The sequence below is a fragment of the Dryas octopetala genome, chromosome 9, assembly GCF_963921425.1.
Source record: "Dryas octopetala chromosome 9, drDryOcto1.1, whole genome shotgun sequence".
NCBI lineage: Eukaryota > Viridiplantae > Streptophyta > Magnoliopsida > Rosales > Rosaceae > Dryas > Dryas octopetala.
Genome location: NC_141374.1, coordinates 3,742,508 through 3,760,185, shown reverse-complemented (window position 1 = coordinate 3,760,185; position 17,678 = coordinate 3,742,508). Strand labels below are relative to the sequence as shown.

General features: G+C 38.4%; 1 protein-coding gene and 2 pseudogenes across 1 annotated transcript; 1 reads left to right on the top strand and 2 right to left on the bottom strand.

Moving 5' to 3' along the window:
• The first annotated feature begins 1,051 nt into the window (after positions 1 to 1,051).
• On the top strand, positions 1,052 to 6,639 carry LOC147273225 (uncharacterized; annotated as a pseudogene).
• Positions 6,640 to 7,459: 820 nt separating this feature from the next.
• On the bottom strand, positions 7,460 to 10,242 carry LOC147273224 (uncharacterized; annotated as a pseudogene).
• A 5,533-nt stretch (positions 10,243 to 15,775) lies between these two features.
• LOC147273223 (uncharacterized) lies at positions 15,776 to 16,345 on the bottom strand. Its single transcript, XM_086228179.1, has one exon. The coding sequence runs from the start codon at positions 16,343 to 16,345 to the stop codon at positions 15,776 to 15,778; it is 570 nt and encodes a 189-aa protein (XP_086084305.1).
• Positions 16,346 to 17,678: the final 1,333 nt, after the last annotated feature.

Sequence of the window (17,678 nt, the reverse complement as noted above, 5' to 3'; positions counted from 1 at the left end):
GAGTTTGCCAGTTCATCGTTTTAAATTACTTAGTTCCAAGCTCCTCACCTCAGCTTACGGGGGGATGATAAGAGTATAAATCAAGCTGCCCCACAAAAGGAAGTGTATCAACCTCAAAATACTCAAGACACCCATATGCACACTCATACTACTCATTACAGCTGAAGCAGTATTGTCAAGCCATGCTATGATGTCAAAGTTGTCCAGAAAGCAATAGAGTATCAAATAATATTCTCTCATATCAATCCAAATATACCCAACGGATCTATCCTCTAGAATTATCTATACTTGTATATAAAACTAGACTTTATTGTACATGGAATGTGTGTGATGAATATACAAGTTTTTTTTTATCACTAAAATTTCTCACTCTCTCTTTGATTCCCTTTCATCATCTTGTCCCTTTCAGTAACTTTTATCTCCAGACACATCGATCTAGGTTTTGCTGTTTTTGTTTGGATTTATGTAGTGAATTGAATTGATTTGTGTTTGAATTTGTAGGTATACCCAAAATCGATTTGTAGTTCATGTTCGAGGAAAGACAAGGTTTCATGATGGCAAGAATTATGTTAGCATTTTATAAAGTTCTGCATGGTAACTATAGGTCTGCTCTACCTACTTTGGGAGTGCCTCTGCCTCAGCGTATAGAGGTTCGAATGCTTTATGAGGCTTGAAGGTGATTTCTTTTTGTTTATATTGATTAGTTTCTAATTTAGGCAACCCTAAACAACACGTTGCTCACTTTGTCGAAACCTGTAACAACGCTGGAACAAAGGGTGATCACCTGGCAAAGCAGTTTGTACGTTCCCTTAAAGGGAATGTATTTGACTGGTACACTGACTTAGAGCCCAAATCCATAAGCAGTTAGGAACAAATGGAGAGAGAGTTCTTGAATCGTTTTTACCGTACAGTAAGCATGATGGAGCTCACTAATACAAAGCAATGGAAGGATAAGCCGGTCGTTGAGTACATTAACCAGTGGCTCTTGTTAAGCCTTGACTGCAAGGATAGGCTTTCTGAAGTATTAGCGATGGAGATGTGCATACAGGGTATGCATTGGAATTTGTTGTATTTTTTGCAGGGTATCAAGTCCAGAATGTTTGAAGAGTTATCAACTTGAGCACACGATATAGAGTTAAGCATAGCCAGTCATGGTGGTAAGAAAGAGCCTGTTGGAGATTATAGAAAAGAAAAGGTGTTCGGCCCAAGGATAGTTAAGGACAAGTCCACAAAGAAGTCCACCAAAGAGGCAATGGCGATCAATACAGCTCCTATCAAAATTTCAACAAGTGTTAAAAGAAAAGAAGTGCAGAGAGTTGAGCCAAATCTAGAGCTAGGGAGGAGAAAACGTACCTTGAAAGAATTAGAGGAAAAGAAGTATCCTTTCCCAAATTCTGATGTAGCTGGCATGCTAGAGGATTTACCCGAGAAGAAAGTAATCGAATTACCTGAATGCAAGAGGCTAGAGGAGATGAATCGAGTTAACAATCCGAAGTACTGTAAATATCATCGCTTAGTCATTCACCCAGTGGAAAGATGCTTTGTCATAAAAGAGTTGATCATGAATCTTGCAAAGCAGGGTAGGATTCAGTTAGACATCGATGACGTGGCGGAGGCAAATCATGCAACTATAGTGTTTGAATCCTTTGATTATGTGCCATTATCTACCTTACCGTTAACACCTTCGTCTTGATCAATGGCGGTAAGTGCCAAGAAAGCTCAACTTGAGCTGAAGAGGGAGACTGTTGAAACGAGCTTCCAAATTAATGTCAACTCGCACGGTGATCAATCAGTCAAGGATGATGAAGGATGGACTCTAGTCACCCGACGGAAGCCTCATAGAAAGCAGGTGTCATACGCACAAAATGAGCATCCGAATAAAAAGCAACAATAAAGGGATACTCATCGCCGCCCCGAAAAGAAAGGTGGAAAGAGGCCGACAAAAAGAGGAAACGTTGATGGGGTGGACAGGCTTTTAAAGCGGAAGCCATACAACTCTATTACACTATAAGACTACTTTCCCAAAGGTTTCTTCAAGGATGAGTTGGTGGAGACCGTTTATGACAACCTACTACGAGACTAGAGATGAGGAATGTACTGCTGATGTTAATGAAGTTGCTGAGAAACCAAAGGTATTATCTCAGCTAGAAGGCCTATCGAAAGGTTTTGATATTCAAGAAGTACTTCGACTCTCAGAAGAGGTGAGAAAAGCGCTGGTCCAAGTACTGGTAGACCCGAGCTTTTACTTTCATGAATTCAATAATGTGGGGAGGTTGGAGCTTGGGCTATGTCAATGTGCCACATGTTGTGCAAACATCACTTTACTGATGAAGACCTTCAATTAGGATCCAAGTCACACAATCGTTTGCTCTTTGTGTCTGCATACATATGAGAGCAAAAGATTAATCGTATGCTTGTGGATAGAGGTTCTGCTGTGAATATCATGCCCAAGTCAATAATAAAACAGCTGGGCATTACAATTGAGGAATTTTCTCGTAGTCACCTCATGATCCAAGGTTTTAACAAAGACGGGCAGAGAGCCCTGACATGATGAGATTAGAGCTCAACATTGGTGAACTAAAGTCACACACTCTGTTCCATGTGATCGACGCAAAGCCCTCATATAACTTGCTGCTTGGACGACCATAGGTCCATGAAAATGAGGTTGTGCCTTCAACCCTCCATCAGTGCTTCAAATTTTATAGAGACACAGAAAAAAAAAGTGGTTGGCAATACGAAGCCATTTACTGAAGCGGAGTCACATTTTGCTGATGCAAAATTTTACACGGACGACAGCTCAGTGGAAGAGGTTGTTCCAACATAAATCTTGTCCACATGAAAGGCAAAATTAAAGAAGGAAAAGAAAGAAAAGTTGATATAGACAAAACATGATGTCGTGGAGCTACCATAGAATGATTAATCCAAAGGAAATAGGTCGTCCTTGCAAGAGTCTGACGTGCTCCCGACTCCAATTCTTCGGTACACTCCAAAGTCTCAACGAAAGGAAGGACAATCTCTATTCGTGGAACATGATGAGAAAGAGCAGCTGCGGAAGCTAGGGAAGACAGATCTTAAGGTTTTGAAGGAGGAATCAATTGTTCCCCTTCCAAAATAAGTAATTCAACTCCTCATAAGCAACCGCTGGGAGGATTTGTTAGACCATCCCAAAATTCAACAAAGCATGAGATTCTTCCAGACAAAAGAACTCAAGGGTTTGATCCTAATGCTTATAAGTGTTATCAAAAGCTGGGTACGACTTTACCTCTACTTCTGAGCTAGGAAGGCTCAGTCCAAATGTTACAAATGACAAGAGACATGGGCTTAATGAAGCTCAAAAGAAACTGTGATAGCAAGGAAACACGGTTAACTCTACCAGACCAGGTCTTGGATTTACCCCAACCGCTAAAAGAAGGCAAATGCAATGCATATCAGTGTGGAGGTGATAGAGGAAGACAAAAGCGAAGATTCACAACCAAATCCTTAAACCTCAGCACTGGACAGAATCCACACAACTTCAAGAGCCTCGATGTTTGACCGCATCAATTTTGGAGCGCCAAGAGCATTTGTGTTTGGTCGCATTGACAGTTCTACCTCTCATTGTGTTAATACACCAACTATTCTTGCCTCAGTATTCAACAGGCTGGCTTTTTCAGACTAAACAGAAAATGACTTACCATATGATGCAAGAAAATCTGCGTTTGAGAGAATTGAGACTTCAAGCAAGGCCTCTGGAAATAAGAATGGTAAGGTGTTAAAAAGGAGAAGACTCGACGAACTGAGAGAAGAATGAAAGCTCCGAAGTCTTATTCCTTCGCGTATGCGTCGTCTTTCAACGTTAGAAGTTAGGATGGAAGGGTACCTTAAAGTAAAAGTGCACACAATCATATTGACAGGTCAGTCAAAAGAACGTCCTGCCGAGGATGACGAAAAGGAAGAAATCGAAGCCGTCTTCCACATCACCATAGAGGAGAGGGTTACCAAGAATCTTCTGAAGATGAGATTGAAGAAGCTTCACCAGTACTTAAGGACGGGGGGGCAAGATACTGTGGACGAATTGAAGGAGCTTAACTTGAACACTGATGAAGAGCCTAAGCCAATTTTTGTTAGTACGATGTTGAGTGACGCTGAAGAAAAAAGTTATCATGAATTACTCCTTGAGTACAAGGATGTTTTTTCCTGGACGTACAAAGAAATGCCAAGACTTGATCCAAAGGTGGCAGTAGATCACCTTGCAGTTCGGCCTGGTACACGTCCAATTAAGCAAAAAAAACGTCGCTTTCGTATGGAGCTTCTCACTCAAATTGAAGCTGAGGTATACAAATTAAAAGCAATTGATTTCATAAGGGAAGTTCAGTATCCAAAGTGGATTGCAAACATTGTCCCAGTAAAGAAGAAGAACGGGCAAATTCTGGTTTGCGTTGATTTCCGAGATTTGAATGATGTTTATCCAAAGGATGACTTCCCCTAGTCGATAATCGAACTTATGGTTGACGCAACTACAAAGCATGAAGCTTTGTCCTTTATGGATGGTTCGTTTGGATACAATCAAATAAGGATGGCACTTGAGGATGAAGAACTTACAGCATTTCGTACTCTGAAAGGTATTTACTATTACAAAGTGATGTTGTTTGGACTGAAAACGCTGGAGCTACCTACCAACGCACTATGCAGAAGATCTTTGACGATATGCTTCATAAGAAAGTTGAATGTTATGTTGATGATCTAGTGGTCAAGACTAAAAAGAAGGAAGATCACCTACAAGACTTGCATACAGTATTTGATAGGTTGCGGAAGTATAAACTCAAAATGAATCCATTGAAGTGTGCTTTCGGTATCTCATCTGGGAAATTTTTCAGTTTCATTGTCAAACATCGTGGCATTGAAGTGGATCAGTCAAAGATCAAGGCTATCCAAGACATGCTTGCACCAAGGAACCTCCATGAGCTGAAGAGTCTGCAAGGTCGGTTTGCCTTTATCTGGCGGTTTATCTCGAATTTAGCAAGGCGTTGCCAACCCTTCAATCGACTCATGAAGAAAGACGTGTCGTTTGTATGGGATAAGGCGTGTCACAATGCTTTTCAAAGTATAAAGAAGTATTTGTCAAGCCCACTTGTCTTAGGTGCACCAATAGTTGGTAAGCCACTTGTATTCTATATCGCTGCTTAGGAAATGTCAGTAGGAGCACTTTTCGCACAAGAGAACAAGTCTGGTAAAGAAAGAGCACTCTATTCTCTGAGCCGAACACTCACCAGTCCCAAATTAAATTACACTCCGATAGAGAAAACGTGCCTTGCACTTATCTTTGCAATACAAAAGCTTAGATATTACATGCAAGCGTACACTGTGCACTTGGTGGCACTAACTAATCCAGTTAGATACATTATCTCAAAGGCAGTTTTGACAGGACGATTGGCAAAATAGGCATTACTTCTCAATCAATATGAAATCATTTACATTCCTGCAAAGGTAGTCAAGAGTCAGGTGAAGAAAGATGACCTAATTCCGTACTTCCAATTAGCTACGAGATTGCTTCAGAAATTTGATGTTGTCACGTTGGTACATATGCCAAGGAAAGAAAATCAAATGACAGATGTTTTGGCCAATCTAGTTGCGACCTTAGCATTATCTGAGGATGAAGCCACGAACCTCCCCATTTGTCAACGATGGGTTATGCCACCAGAAAAGATGTTGCAACAAGAAGAAATCAATGTTATCTCAGTTTTTCCTATTGATGCTAAGGACTGGTGACAACCTTTGATCGACTACCTAGAGTATGGAAAACTTCCTGAGGATCCAAAACATAGTACAAATATACGACGTCGAGCACCGCGATTCATTTACTACAAGGAAACACTTTATCATCGTTCCTTTGAAGAAGTATTCCTCATATGCTTGGGAGAAAAAGCACTCAAAGCAATGGAACAAGCTCATTCAGGTGTGTGCGGTGCCCACCAGTCGGGCCCTAAGCTCCACTTTCAGATAAAGAGGATGGATTATTACTGGTCAACCATGGTTAAAGATTGCATTGACTACGTCAAGAAATGTCAGGTATGCCAATTCCATGCTAATTTCATACATCAACCCCCTGAGTCATTGCATCATACTGTTGCTTCTTGGCCCTTTGGTGCATGGGGACTTGATGTGGTCTGCTCGATATCACCTAAGTTTTCAGCTGGTTATGCATACATTCTAACATCAACAGATTACTTTTCGAAGCGGGCTGAAGCTATACCTTGTAACGAGGTGAAAGGGGAGACTGTGGTAAAGTTCATTAAAGAATACATAATCCATCGGCATGGTGTGCTGCATTACATTATCATATATAATGGGAAGTCCTTCTGCAATCGACTGATGAGCAAGTTTGGTGAGGAGTTCGGCTTCAAACAGTACAACTTTTCCATGTATAATCTCTCGACCAATGGATTAGTTGAAGTATTCAACAAGACCTTTTGCAATCTATTAAAAAAGGTTGTTAGCAAGTCAAAGAGAGATTGGCATGAGAAAATAGGTCTAGCACTTTGGGAATATCGAACAACATATCGAACACCTACTCAATCGACTCCCTACTCCTTCGTGTATGATGTGGAAGTTGTTCTACCATTAGAGCGTCAGATTCCCTCCTTGAGAATTGCTATATAAGAAGGGTTGACAGACGAGGAAAATGCCAAGTTACATCTCCAAGAGTTGGAAGCTTTACACAAAAAGAGACTTGAAGCCCAACAACGTTTAGAATGCTATCAAGCTCGACTTTCAAGTGCCTTTAACAAGAGAGTTCGACCTCGATCCTTTCAAGTTGGAGACTTGGTGCTTGCTGTACGTAGGCCCATTGTCACTACACATAAGATAGGAAGTAAGTTTACAGCAAAGTGGGATGGACCCTATGTAGTACGTGAGGTGTACACGAACAGAGCATATAGGATCGTGTCTGAAGATGGATTGAGAGTTGGGCCAATCAATGGCAAATTCTTGAAGTGTTACTACGCCTGAAAAGCACCCACTTTGCTCCTGGCTCGCATGAGCCTAAACTGTGTACGACACCCAAAGAAAAAGGAAAAAATGGCTCGTTGGACTGAAAACCTGAAAGGGCAGTCCAAGCAAAATTTAGAGCACAAAAAGTCTGTTGAGCTGAAAAACCTGAAAAGGCGGCTCAAGCAAAAGTTTGGACAAAAAAAAAGTTTGTCTTGAACTACGTTATGACTTGATCCCTTTCTAGAGAAAGGTACGTAGGCAGCTTGGAACAACTAAGTCCAAGTTCAGTAGCATAAAAAAAAAAATCAAGTTTATCAGAGAAAATTTCAGGTACCTTCATAAAAATAAAGTGAAATGCTTCATATTATTATAAGGTTCAGCTAATGCTGACTTTATTACAAGACATGAGGTTCGGAAAAAAAAAAAAAACTAAAAAGCATTAATCTAGGTTGAAGTCTTTGAAGTTACTTCATTGACGCTCAAGTGAGTTTTACAGTGTCTTCAAAGTCTCAGCATCTGAAGAAGTCAATACAGGAGCTTCAGCGATAGTTGACTTCTTTTTCTCTAAGCGGGCAACCTCCTCTTATTGTTGCAAGAGTTGTGCATCACTCTCCGAGTAATGGCTAATAAGTTGATTAACTTGTTCCTCCAGTCATTCTTGTTCCCTTTTCAGCTCCTTTTGGCGTAATTTGGCAGAGCATAAAGAGTTGTATATCGACTCGCGATTCTGCGCTTCTTTATGTTGAAGGGCAAGAGCACTGGAAAGACAAGACTCAGTGGCAGCTAAATGTTGGCTATGCACCTCGGGAGTCATCTTTTTGGAATGGGAAGACCATACAGAGTTGTACGCAGATGCATCTATCATAAGGTTTTCAAGCTTGACTTTAAAAGGTGAAGGATTCAATCCAAAATTGCTAACTGCAACAATAAGCCTATCTAGCTCCGCCTTGAAATGTGAAATTCGTTCTAAAGGAGACTTCAATATGATACTTTTGATTTTCTCCTGTATCACTAAAGCTGTCTGCAGGTTAGCTTTCCGAATTATCTTGTCAACATCAACTGTATTAGAACCACTCAAAGTAAAGTCGGAAGCAGCTATCTGATTTGCAAGGTTTGGCGAAAGTTTTTTCCACATGCCTGTAAACAGTCAAAGGCATCAACACATTAGTCAACGTATTAAAAAAAAAAAACTTGACATTTACCATCTGAATTAGCATGTAAGTTTCTTTTAGGTTGTGCAAGGTTTCTTGCTCCTTCAACTTATGAGGATGGAATGTTTGAGTGCTCTGCTTCAACGGATGCAAATTGTCCTCTTGAAAAGATGTTGCCAATCAAGCCCTCTGCATCAAAAGCCTACAAGGAAACATGATCGAAAAACATTATATATTTATAAGAGCTGAGATAAGTGGAAACAAACAATATTGCATACCTCGTCAACCGGTAAAGATTGTGAATAATCAGGCACTCTATCCAAAAATGCACTCTCATCAAGAGTAAATGATGCATTTGGATCGCAGAAAGTGGGACCAAGACCTGAGGTTGCCTTTCGGCACTTGAAGTTGGCATCACTATCATCCTGACTATTGTCACTTCTCGCTCTTAAGTTTGTGGTCACACTTTTCCTTTCTATGATCTAGCCAAGGTCTTCTTGCACGTTTGTAGTATGGTCTTATTTCATAGAGTTTGAGGTAGAATGGACTGGAATATCTTTAATCAGGATGGACCGTCGGGTCTAAGACATGGAGGTGTTGGAGCTATCTTCAACTTCATCTCTATCATGTAGAAGTTCACCTCTATTTTGTTGTTAAGGCTTTGAAGCAATAGGAGGCTTGTTCACAATTGTGATCTTCATCGCCTTGGTGGAGTCAAAACGGTGCACTTTTGACCACCAAGTGACTTAGTCTTGTGTTATTGAAAAATCATCGAGCTCATGTCCAGCAGGTAAAGTTAACTTAGAATTAGTGCCGAATTTGGTACATGAGGCCCAACAATTGTACACCATCTCCAAGGCGCTCGTACGAATGTCATCCTTGAGTCGTCCAGGTACATCTTAAACAAAGTTGAATTGTCTGCTAAATCGATGAGGACTGTATGGCTGGACGATTCGATCATTATCCTGACGCAAAGAAAGGTAGCTAGAACAAAGGCTTATGAAGTATCCATAGTCAATATTGCTTATGGAGCTTCTGTCAACAGGGTGCGCTCGCTTCTTAAGTTTTCTGGCCAACTGATTCATAGACACCCCTCCATGGCTACTAAATAAAGCGTGGGCCTCTGAAGCCTCAAAACGTTTGGCAAAATACTCTCCAGAGAATCTCACCATACTAGGAAAAGTCATGTCATTCAGCTCAGACCTGAAATGAGTATCAAAGTATTCGCTTAGCCACCCATATATGAAGTGAAATGGAAGTGCAGTCGAGCAATTGCCAAGATCAGAGGAATCAACCATGTCATTCATCCTCTGGTAGATGCTCGCTAACACTGGTATGACCAAGATAAAAAAATTATTGTGCGCCATCTTGCTCACAACTTTCAGAACTCCAGGTCGAATCTGATTATCATGACCTTTGGAAAGGGTGAATTTGCATAACCCACACGCTAGAAAAGCAGCCAAGTACGTTGATTCTATGTCTGTGTCTTATACCGCCAATTTCTTAAACACTTCTCCTTCCTCCACAGTGCTGGTTGAGCTTCATCGATCTGCCATGACAGATTGTTGGCACCTTGTGGCTTCTGAGTCTTATTTCATGAAGTTTTCGTCGGTGGCTTGGTATACTTTGTTGGCCCCTTGTACCAATATTTTATCCAAGATATTTTCACCACATGACGCCCTTTGACCTTTCGGCAAAGTCTGTGATAAGCCAAATATAAGTGAAGACAGCTGGGCGGAAAGTAGAGGTTTCCCTTCTTTGTTTTTTCCAATAAATTCTTCAGCACTCGGAACTACTTCTTCATAAAATTCCCCATCAATGGTAAGCGAATGATCCTGTATAAATCCTAAAGAAAAATAGAGAGTTCTCCTTGAAAAGTGTGGACGGTGTTAGTGGCGGAACACCAATGCTCGCAGAAGGCACGAATTACCGAAGCCTGACGATCATAACTGAATAGGGAAGCATAAACAACCTCATAAAGCCCCATGTGATCAAGATATTCTTTGTTTTGGCTCAATACGTTTTCAAGCCAATCCCAATAACCTTCAGTATAGGAAAATTCGCTACTTGCTTTAAGTGCTGATCCCCATCGTACGTCCCTTCTGCGTATGCTGATCCCCATCGTACGTCCCTTCTGCGTATGCGATCCCCATGAAGCATGAACCGATCTGATGAGTTGTTACAAATATGATACAAAGACTTCAACAATAAGACATCTGAGATATCCTTTCTGTTTGTCGAGGGCGATTTTCAAAAATTAGTAAGCTCCCGAGATGCTGTGTAAGACCAAGAAGGCATATGGAATAGATTAGTTTTAGCGGGAAGTCTAAAACTCGATGGCCAATTAAAGGCAGGCATACTGTCAAAGTGGTTCCTTCTTCTACGTTGTCGTCTTTGTTTTCAAGTATGGTCAAAATAAACTTCTTGAAACTCCTGAAGTATACCATGACTGAGACAAAGCAAAACACACATGGATGTTAGCCATAAAAAATTTTAAAAATTAAAAAAAAAAAAAAAAAAAAAAGTACCGGCAAGATCTTCTTGTGAGGCAGGCTTCTTGTTAAACAAACTTTTTAAGGAGCAGATCTTGACACTTGGGATTTTCCGCCAAGTCAGCGAAGTGACATGTAAAGCCCAAGTGCACAAAGACCTATGGAGAGAATGGTTCAGCACAATCTTCTGATAGAGATCTATACACTTGGGATTTTCCGCCAAGTCAACGAAGTGACGTGTAAAGCCCAACTGTACAAAGATCTGTACGTGACTAGCTCTCTAGTAAATCTTGGTACTTAGGGTTTTTCGCCAAGCCAACGAAGTAATGTGTAAAGCCTAATCACGCAAGTATTTACCCACGAATGACAAGGATTTGCTATTGTATTGTTTCCTCTTTGGGTCACCTAAAAAAAAAAAGAAAAAAAAAGTAAATCATAAGTGGTGAAAAAAAAATAATAAATAAATAAATAAATGTGACTGGATGTTCAAGACATGGTTATACACATTCATGCAATGCGTGCTTTACCAATGAACATGATGTGAGACATCAAATATTATTCACATAAAAAACAAAGTAAGGGATTAAAAAGGTAGAGTGCTTTTATATATATTTATATCTATACAAATATATATGAAAGGAAAAGCAATGATGAAGATTGGATGCAATAAAGTCATGCACTAAGTACTTACGGCACAATGCTCATAAACTTGTCTTTTGATTATATATATATATAATAATAATAATTGGAATGACATGAAGTAAAGATGACCCTTCTTTGATCTTTGGTGTGCTTACTGTGTGACGTGAGAGGAAGACATGTCTGGGTCTTGAGCAATCCGTGGAAACCAAGAGGAAAGAGGATGATTTATGTTGATTCAGAAATCAAAGTGACGGTGCACGTTTGCAGAATACCAAGTTTGTGTTTGTGATTATTAATCTAGACACACGGTGGTGACTCTTTTGTAATCAATATCAAACTTGCAGTACAAGTATTTGGCTAACTGGGTTCCTAATTGTTTGGGGAAGACAGAGATCTTCATATATTCAATTCCTAATTTAGACTCAAAATATCTTGATAGGAAATCATGTGAGTAATTACCCATTGACTCAATCTCTACAAAGTTTGCTCGAATATTTCTTACTTGTGGTGTATCCAATATGGATAATTTATGTCCAAGTAAAAAAAAAAAAGGGAAATTTGAGGGATCAATGTTGGAGCAAGGGAATTCACACACCAATTCCATTTGTCATCAGTTGATACAAAAAAAAAAACCCCCCTCCATTATATATATGCATATTCACATTGTGTATCGTGCAACCGGCGACTTCAAGTTACGTTTCCTACACCTGACAAGCATGAGTCTACAACGCATCTTGAAGTGGGGGCATTTGTAGACACATAAATTTTGGTGATTAAAAAAAATCACTAACAATTGTTGGGTGGTCAATAAATCAAATTTTGACTGGTCAAAATCAAGTCTACATGGATTACGTGACCTACGAAATTACAATACGTGGGGTGTGACTACTCCAACAAAATGGGCTCGAAGATAGCACATGACAATATTCAGAGTGCCATGCCAATTAAACTAAATAGATGGGCTTTTGATCTAAATTAGTCCAATTAGTTTGTAAATTTCTGAATCATGGAAATTAAATCTTATTGGGCCACTTTAAGGATTAAATTACACGGGCTCAAATCAAAAATCCAAATCAAAGTCTAAGGTCCATCAAGAGCCTTGAGGTGCCTATAAATACACGGCTTCACAACAGAGTAAGATACACAATCTTTTGGTAAAGAAACAGTCAGAAACTCTCTCTACACATTTCATCAAGTTTGTGAGAAAGCCATCAAGCCCAATTACACAGTGCCGGTTCTTTCATCACCTATCTTGTTCAAGATCAAGTGTTCATCACCCTTGAATCAAGATCAAAACCTTAGAGATTGAATCAGAGGGGTCTTTTCTTGTGAAAAGCAAAAATCAGAGATTGTAACCCTAAATCATAAATACAATACATTATTTTGTACACGTGTTCTTGTTCATTTAATTTTGTAGGAATCGTGATTACACTTATCTCTTTCAGATCACTAAAGTACAATAAATAAATAGAATGGACTTTGATTTAGTTTCAAAAGTTTATATATCTAGCATTTACATTGATATTGAGTTATTCCTTCTACACCCAAAAATCTCACTCAAATCAAGTTTTTGCATTCAAACATTTTTCAACTCCACTTTTAAATTACATGATTTGACATTTGGATGCTTATCTACACTAACAACTGACATTTTCCAAATTTGCAGCAAAGGAGAATTAAAGATCTCCGCAGAAGACATGAAAGGAGAGAAGCCCCCTCTAGAACCTAGCCAAGAAAAGAAAAATCCCCCTCTAGGAGAAGACACCAAAATAGATAAGAAGCCCACCTGTGAACAATGAGCAGTTCAATACTACTATCTTTTAATTGGGAATAATGACATACAAATATCTCACCAATATTGTAATATCTTTTTGAATGTTGGTTGGTTTATTAAGATATAATCAATATCTTAATATAACAAGTAGCATATAGAACATGTTATCAATCTACCTTTTGTAACTTAGGCTTGCTAAACAAAACAATGATGTCATTGTTTAGATTTCCATATATATGTAAATGGTATTATCTTTCCAATAAATTTTTTAAACATATTTGCTAAAATTTTATAAACTTTTTACACATTTTCTAAAGTTTTAACACCCACAGCATTGCGCGTGCACTTTTTCTAGTTATAGCTAAAGCTAAAAAGTTGTGTTAAATGTAGCAATTAGCAATTGAGTAATTGCACTAAATTGCTAAACCATTATACATGCTAGAATCAAGGAATAAAATTTCGGGTTTCGAAGAAATTTCGATGGAAATTTTGACGGAAATTTCGAAGATTTTTAAATTTCAACAAAAATTCGACAGAAACGACGGAAATTGCTATCAAAATGCGAAAAATTTTGAATGAAACTTTATCATATATTTATTTAACATATTATCTACCACATTGATAAAAAAAAAACATTGAAGAAACCAAATTATATGGTAGGTTTCATGTGATATGTGATGAATATAATGCGCGCTGGAGGCAAATACTGTTAACAAAATGCGTCACTAATTAATAATTACTTCAATAACACCTCAATTTTATTTTTACTACAATATTTCCACATGAATTACAAAAGTAGTCAATACCACATAGAGTTTCTAGGAGGTTCAAAATTTTCGCTGTCTTCAGTATCATCATGCCCAGAGTATGTCTAATGCGAAGAATAATCACCCTAAGATACTTCTCCAGCATAATTTTGCATATAATTGCCAACATGCCAACCATATGGATCAGGAACCTGTTGTGGTTGAATTTGCCCATAAGCATACTCATTTGAAGAGTTTGTCTCTTGTTGTACCAATGAGTTACTATCAGACTCAATCGAGTAAGGCAGATGTGGTGGGTAGAATATTTGAGGGTTTTGCCCATAATTGTAATTGTCACTTCCTACCCCGATAAAGCCAAAAGTGGTGGATAATGAATCATCTTCTTCTTGTGCCAAACTCTCATGACCTCTTTGTCTGCGACTATAGCCTTTTCCTATGACACAAATTCCTGGTCCGGCATGCCTACTCCCATGATCCTCATCTTGTGTTGTATGTGTGTAGTTTGCTTCAACAAAAAATGGGCTCATATACTCTTGAGAATATCTAGTGCAATCTTCATTTTCACCACCACCACCACTACCTCTACTACAACCACTACCTCTACCTCCACTGTTGGTAGGAGTGCCCAATCTTGTGTCGGAGTTGCCTGATCGAGAAGGATTAATGGGAACCGGCTCATTACGATGTGTCGACCTTGGTTGCATAAGTTCATCAAAACTTTTAGTAGGGCTCACCTCCTCATTTAGAACTCTGTCCACATTGATACCTTCCCAGCATGCTTGAGCTGCAATATCAGAATCTGGATTGTCTGCATCGTCATCTAAATGGAGGGGCTTTATCCATTGATAAACCTGGTTTTCCTCCACATCATCACCCCCTATAGCAGAATCATATATATCTAGCGGATCATATTCATCGATGTGATCATCCTCTGCTTTCTTGTCTCGAAGTGCAAGCCTCATGTTATAGTAGCAATACACCATCTTTTTTAACATACTATATAAGAGCCTGTTTCGTTGTTTGGTGTGTATGAGTGCGAAAGTACTCCAGTTTCTTTCACAAGCTGATGATGACGCCGTTTGTGATAAAACTTAGACGGCTAACTTTCTCACAGTAGGCGCATCACTCCCATACATGACCCACCATTCACCTGAAATGAAAATTTTGTTTGTGTAAGTGTAACTATAAAAATAAATAATTAAGTTAATCTAATTTATACAAGTACGATGTATACTCACTAGAAGACATTCGTGATCTAGCGGCCTTTGCAGCTCGCTCTCCGAACATTTTCCGCGCATCTTTAAAATATGTTAACTAGATACAAATACAATACAAATTATACAATATCAATCAAATATATAATTTAAGACAATCAAATTCTATAAAGTATTAATATTTCTCGTAAGGATTCTTATGGGCCTTATGGCAAATTATTTTTTTACCTCATTTCCAAATTAGTCAACTTCTGGTGAATAGGGATCCAATTTGGAGAATACGTTGTGCACAGTCCGAATAATTAAGTTCACCATCATCTCCAACGTCAAATCTATATTGATAGCGAGGATTCAAATAATAGGCTGCAATCATGCATCAAGTACATATAGAAATACATAATTAGTAATTTAGTACATTAATTGAAAGCTAAATCAATTAAAAAAAATACATAACCAAAATAACAAATAAATTATTGGGTTACCTGCTGCATGCAAATCGTGTTGTAACGTTTTAAACCATCGATCGTTGATGATTTTTATCACCCACCGTGCACTATTTTTTTTTTTCTAGCTCTTCCTTCACAACACGCATCAACTCATAAATTGATCCCATTGTAGGATACATTTCTGTGTCGACAATACGTAAAACTACGTAGAGATGTTCAAACAGACCACACACTATATGCACCTGTTGCCAAAAAGAGTGATCAAGAACTATATTTTCAATCATGATGCCTGCATCTGAACGCCAGAAATTGCTACGATCCTAATCATCACTGGTGAACAATTGCTTCAGCCCCATCATCTTACCATACAAACTATCCAATGCAATATAGTTTATAGCAAATAGGGTGGCACCAGGACGAACAATATCTCCCTTCGTGATCTCTCGCATCTTTGCCAACAACCAGTTATGGTTATAAATATAATTCGTGATTATTCTGGCTTTTTTAATCACATTAACAACCTGCTCATTCTTCCCCATCTCTTCAAACATTAGATCAATGCAATATGTTGCACACGACGTCCAGTACACATTGTATTTGTTCATTAACTTATTACATGCTTTGACAAATGCGGAACCATTGTCGGTCACAACTTGAACAACATTCTCCTCTCCAACCTCCATGATTACATCCTTCAATAGCCCATAAATATATTTATGATCCTTTATGCAATCTGAAGAATCAACGGACTTAAGGAATACCGATTTCCCTTTTGAGTAGGCCATAAAGTTTATGATAGACAATTTGGTTGGACCTGTCCAACCATTGCACATGATTGTGCAACCATAAGTTGCCCAATCGGTCTTCAATTTGTTAACATGCTCTTGCATTTCTTGAAACTCCTGGTTCAAAAATTCAGTGCGTATCTGATAGGGTGTTGGAGGTTTCACTTCTACTCCTACCTGTTGACATCCTATCACCAAATTTTTGAAATAATGAGATGCTGCTTTTGAAGGAGGAACATTTTCATATATGAAGAACTTGATGATCAAGCGTTATATCCCATCTTTGATTGACCCTCCAGAAAAGAGATTTTTAACACTCTTTTGGCGTCCTTGAGCTGCCTTGTACAAGCTTGGTGCTACTGGTGGTGTTGGTCATGATTTCCTCATGCTTGATTCTCTTTGCATCTGTGCACCACTACTAGACCCAAAACCTTGTCCCCTATTTGGGACTTTATGTAAGTGTTCCCTCTGTCATTCTGCTGCTCTAGAGGCTCGAAGTGCAACTCGAAATTCTCTTTGCTCTTGAGGCCCCATATCATCATTATGATCCTCATCATCATCACTCAGCTCAATTTGACCTTGTCCTCGAAGCTCTTCCCTGAGCTTTTCCATCCGTTGTATTTTTTTGCTCTTTCGGTGTTGTTTGTGTTGCATCCCTGCAATGATGAATTGTTTCATTTCTAGTGGGACACTATTGCATCGTTGCACATTGTTTCCAATATCCAAACCACTAACGTGGTATTTCAGTCGTGTCACTCCAGCACCCTTCATTACAAGGCCACAATATTTGCATATTGAACCTTGTTTGCTACCCGGTAGTGGATCGGCATGATCCCAAGCTGGATCATGTGATCTCCCTCCACTGGCCATTGAATCCTAAATTCTTAATAACAAAAAGACATACACAGTAACACAATAACAATAACAATTAACAAGAGAGTTAAATTTCATATTAATATCATAGCAGTATATCACCAAGAAATTAATATTATATTAGTTATTAACTTATTACTAATTAGTAATTTTATATCATATTGATATTACCAATTGGCAATTCCATATTACTAATTTGTAATTTCATATCATATCACCAATTTCATTTTCATATTAATTATTATTTTATTACCAACTCCATATTAATTTCACTAATTCTAAATTACCAATTCGACAATTCCATACATGATATATATTAGATACTATTAACAAATCATACAAATTCCATATTAATTATTAACAAATCATACCAATTCCAATTCCATATCATATCATCAATTTCATCTTCCATATCAATATTTATATATCATACAAATTACATAAATCATACGAATCAAAATTAACCCAAAATTATACGATTAAAGATTCAAAAATTAACCCAAAATCATAAAATTATACAAATCAAAATCAATCCAAAATCATATAATTAATTCTAAAGTTATAC

Excerpts from the sequence above, each read along its gene's own strand:
- LOC147273223 (XM_086228179.1), bottom strand. The coding sequence starts at position 16,345 with ATGCAAGAGCATGTTAACAAATTGAAGACCGATTGGGCAACTTATGGT.